Source organism: Arachis duranensis, chromosome 5 (assembly GCF_000817695.3).
Source record: "Arachis duranensis cultivar V14167 chromosome 5, aradu.V14167.gnm2.J7QH, whole genome shotgun sequence".
In the NCBI taxonomy this organism is placed as follows: domain Eukaryota; kingdom Viridiplantae; phylum Streptophyta; class Magnoliopsida; order Fabales; family Fabaceae; genus Arachis; species Arachis duranensis.
In genome coordinates, this window is record NC_029776.3 from 106,631,309 (window position 1) to 106,633,975 (window position 2,667).

Consider the following 2,667-nt stretch of genomic DNA (forward strand, 5'->3'; position numbering starts at 1 on the left):
AACATGAGCATGGGAAAGAGCAGAAGTTTGGTCACCGCCGCCATAGTAGTTGTTAGAAGGGTCCCACAAGCCGGTGAATGGGGATGCATAGAAAGGGTCACGCCACTCATCACCGCCTCTCTGCCCTCCAAGTCCACGGTATGATCCTATCCAATCCATATGGTATGTAGTGGGATATATATGTTGATGTTGTGAGATGTGATCAATGATGTTGTCTAAGGAATTTATTTATAGTGGACAAAGAGGGATACAAAAAATGGGGTGTGTCATCTTGTGCATGCGGGATCATGGTTTTCTGATGGGCACGTAAGAGAAGTTGTGTGCCACGTGCATGCATAAGAAGTTCAGAACCGACTACTGCTAACATCTAGTATCTTCTCACCCAAAGTGTTAAGTTCAGATAGAAATGAAACAAGTCAAATAACTATATTGATCTATGAAAGATTAAAATTTTGACAACTGGATTTCAAAAGATATAAATGGTAAAATGACTTTTTAAAGATATATTCTGTTGGATAAATTAAACTAAATATATAGTCAATTTATTTATATATTTATATACATATAATTTATTTTGTCAAATAGAATATATACATCATTTTGTCATTTAGAAATTCATTTTATTAAAATTGTAATTTGTCTGACTATTTACTCGAAGATATTCCCTTGAAGTTTCATTGCAGCATATGATTTTCAACTCCTCAAATCGGTTGCATATATATCCCTTACAGCTAGTAGAGGAAATGAAGTAAGCATTAGCATTTCTTTCGTTAAAACAAAATGACAATTTAGTAAGTAGAATTTCTAAAGATTATCCTAGTCTAGTATTTCAAGATTTTACCCCAAAACATAGATAAACTTAAGTTGAGTTCTTGATTTTGCTATCATTAGTGAAGCTATTTGAATTGAACTTCACCAATTCTTCTCTGCTTTCTACTTCAATATATATGGTATATAAAGAAAATATTAGTAATTCACAGTCTCACAGAAGCACTTTGGTATGATCCAACTAGAAGATTGGACAAAATGTCATCATCTCTTATCTATGTGTTCCTCACAAAAAAAAAAAGGTCAAAATGTTTCCTAATTGACTTGTTGGGAAAGAAGAACAAGTAATCCTTGTGGACCCACTAATATCTCATTAAGAAAGCTAAGCAATCCAAACCAGACCACAGGGGTAACATCCACACCAGCAAGGGGAGGAATCAGTTTCCTTGTTGCTATGAGAAGAGGCTCTGTGGGAGCATAGGCTATTACATAAGGGAACTTCCCCACAGGTAGTTTAGGGTACCATGACATCACTATCCCCAATATGAAGAGAAAACCAAATGCTGAGAGAAAAGGGCCTAGAAACCCAATTGCTAGCTTTGCAGTGGCAGGATCCAAGTCAGCAAGAACCAACCTCTTCATGAAATCTGAGGGAACATAATGTAATGATGTCTCAGGTATGCTGAGTTTGACACTGTTTAAGACTGCTTTTGAATCAAGTGTGTTCTGTGCAGTAGTAGCTGCTGCTGCTGCCTCAGATATTTCTTTGTAACATGAGCAACATTGCAAGGTCCTAGAAGTACTTCCATTGATGTTTCGTTTAGTAGGATACTTTGAAGTTTCCTAGAACAAATAAAATTCAAAAGCATCCTGAGAAATTTGTAGCTTCCTAGAAAAGCCAATTTTATACCATACAGCATCCTAAAAATCTATCTAAATGTTAGATTAAGAGAGGATACAATCCATGTCTTACAATCTTAAAAAGAAGAAATAACTAAATTCTTCCTTCATTTAGTAATTAGAAGAACATTTAAGATGATAACTCAAAGGATAAATCATTTCTACCAATCAACATATCTATATTTAGTAGTATAAACAACAGAGCTAGTTCATGCTGAGTTAATCAACACAAGTGACAAGAAATTTGAAATGTCATTTTCTCATGCTCCAATAACTAGTATATTTTACAAGAACACAGTAAAAAGCTTGCAGCTTTACCATACCAGGAACTTTAGTTTAAAGCACAAGGCAAAATTAACAGCCAAAGCGCTAGGCAAATGCTAATACTATATATGAACATGAATTGCAAGATTGCAAAAATCAAACTTTGAAGTGGGTTTTGTCAAATTCAGCTGCAGAAAGCATGGCAAATAGAAAACTTTGAGGCAAATGAAGTGGGGAACTCACTGGGACAGCGAAAGTGCTTGACTTGGAAATTGAAGGTTGCCAGCCTACAAAATTGTGGGAGGGCGATTAAAGAGAAGAAGTTGGAATGAAAAGAAAGCGAGTCTGAGAAAGAGACTACCTCTGAGATAAACGGAGTTGAGAAGATAGGATTGGGTGGCCATTGTTATCTATTTGGGTCCTCACCAAAACACAGTATGGTGGAGGTTAGGGAACCTAAGCCGAAGCATTATCTCCTTCATAAACACTATTGAAAAATAAAGAAATATATAATAACTAAATCAGATATTTTTATAAAATATATATAAAAAGGGTGTGAAATAATATATATAGTTACTTTTCAAATAACATAGTTCAGTTTTGTTAATAAATTATAACTCAAGTGTCATAATTTTTTCATATTTATCTAAGAGGTCGCGAATTTAAATCTCTTATCTTCGATAGAAAAAATATATATAATTCAGTTTTGGTAATTAGTTTAATTAAGTTCTTTTA

The 2,667-nt window shown here is 34.3% G+C and overlaps 2 protein-coding genes across 2 annotated transcripts in view; both read right to left on the bottom strand.

Annotated features, from left to right (window-relative positions):
- Positions 1 to 201, bottom strand: part of LOC107491454 (16.9 kDa class I heat shock protein 2) — a 1,070-nt gene extending 869 nt beyond the window's left edge. The window contains exon 1 of the mRNA XM_052261889.1: positions 4 to 201. Coding sequence (XP_052117849.1) covers positions 4 to 159 — 156 coding nt within the window. The 5' untranslated portion in view covers positions 160 to 201. The remainder of the gene's footprint in view (positions 1 to 3) is intronic.
- Positions 202 to 1,068: 867 nt separating this feature from the next.
- Positions 1,069 to 2,419, bottom strand: LOC107491589 (protein COFACTOR ASSEMBLY OF COMPLEX C SUBUNIT B CCB3, chloroplastic). Its single transcript, XM_016112463.3, has 3 exons — positions 2,294 to 2,419; positions 2,176 to 2,219; positions 1,069 to 1,611 (listed from the first exon to the last, which is right to left on the bottom strand). Exons 1-3 carry the CDS (start codon positions 2,334 to 2,336, stop codon positions 1,084 to 1,086), a joined length of 615 nt encoding a protein of 204 aa, XP_015967949.1. The 5' UTR covers positions 2,337 to 2,419; the 3' UTR covers positions 1,069 to 1,083.
- Positions 2,420 to 2,667: the final 248 nt, after the last annotated feature.

Coding starts and splice junctions, on each gene's coding strand:
- LOC107491589 (XM_016112463.3), bottom strand. CDS start 2,336: ATGGCCACCCAATCCTATCTTCTCAACTCCGTTTATCTCAGAG. Junction 2,220..2,293: donor CAACTCCGTTTATCTCAGAG/GTAGTCTCTTTC, acceptor ACAATTTTGTAG/GCTGGCAACCTTCAATTTCC. Junction 1,612..2,175: donor CAAGCACTTTCGCTGTCCCA/GTGAGTTCCCCA, acceptor TATTTGTTCTAG/GAAACTTCAAAGTATCCTAC.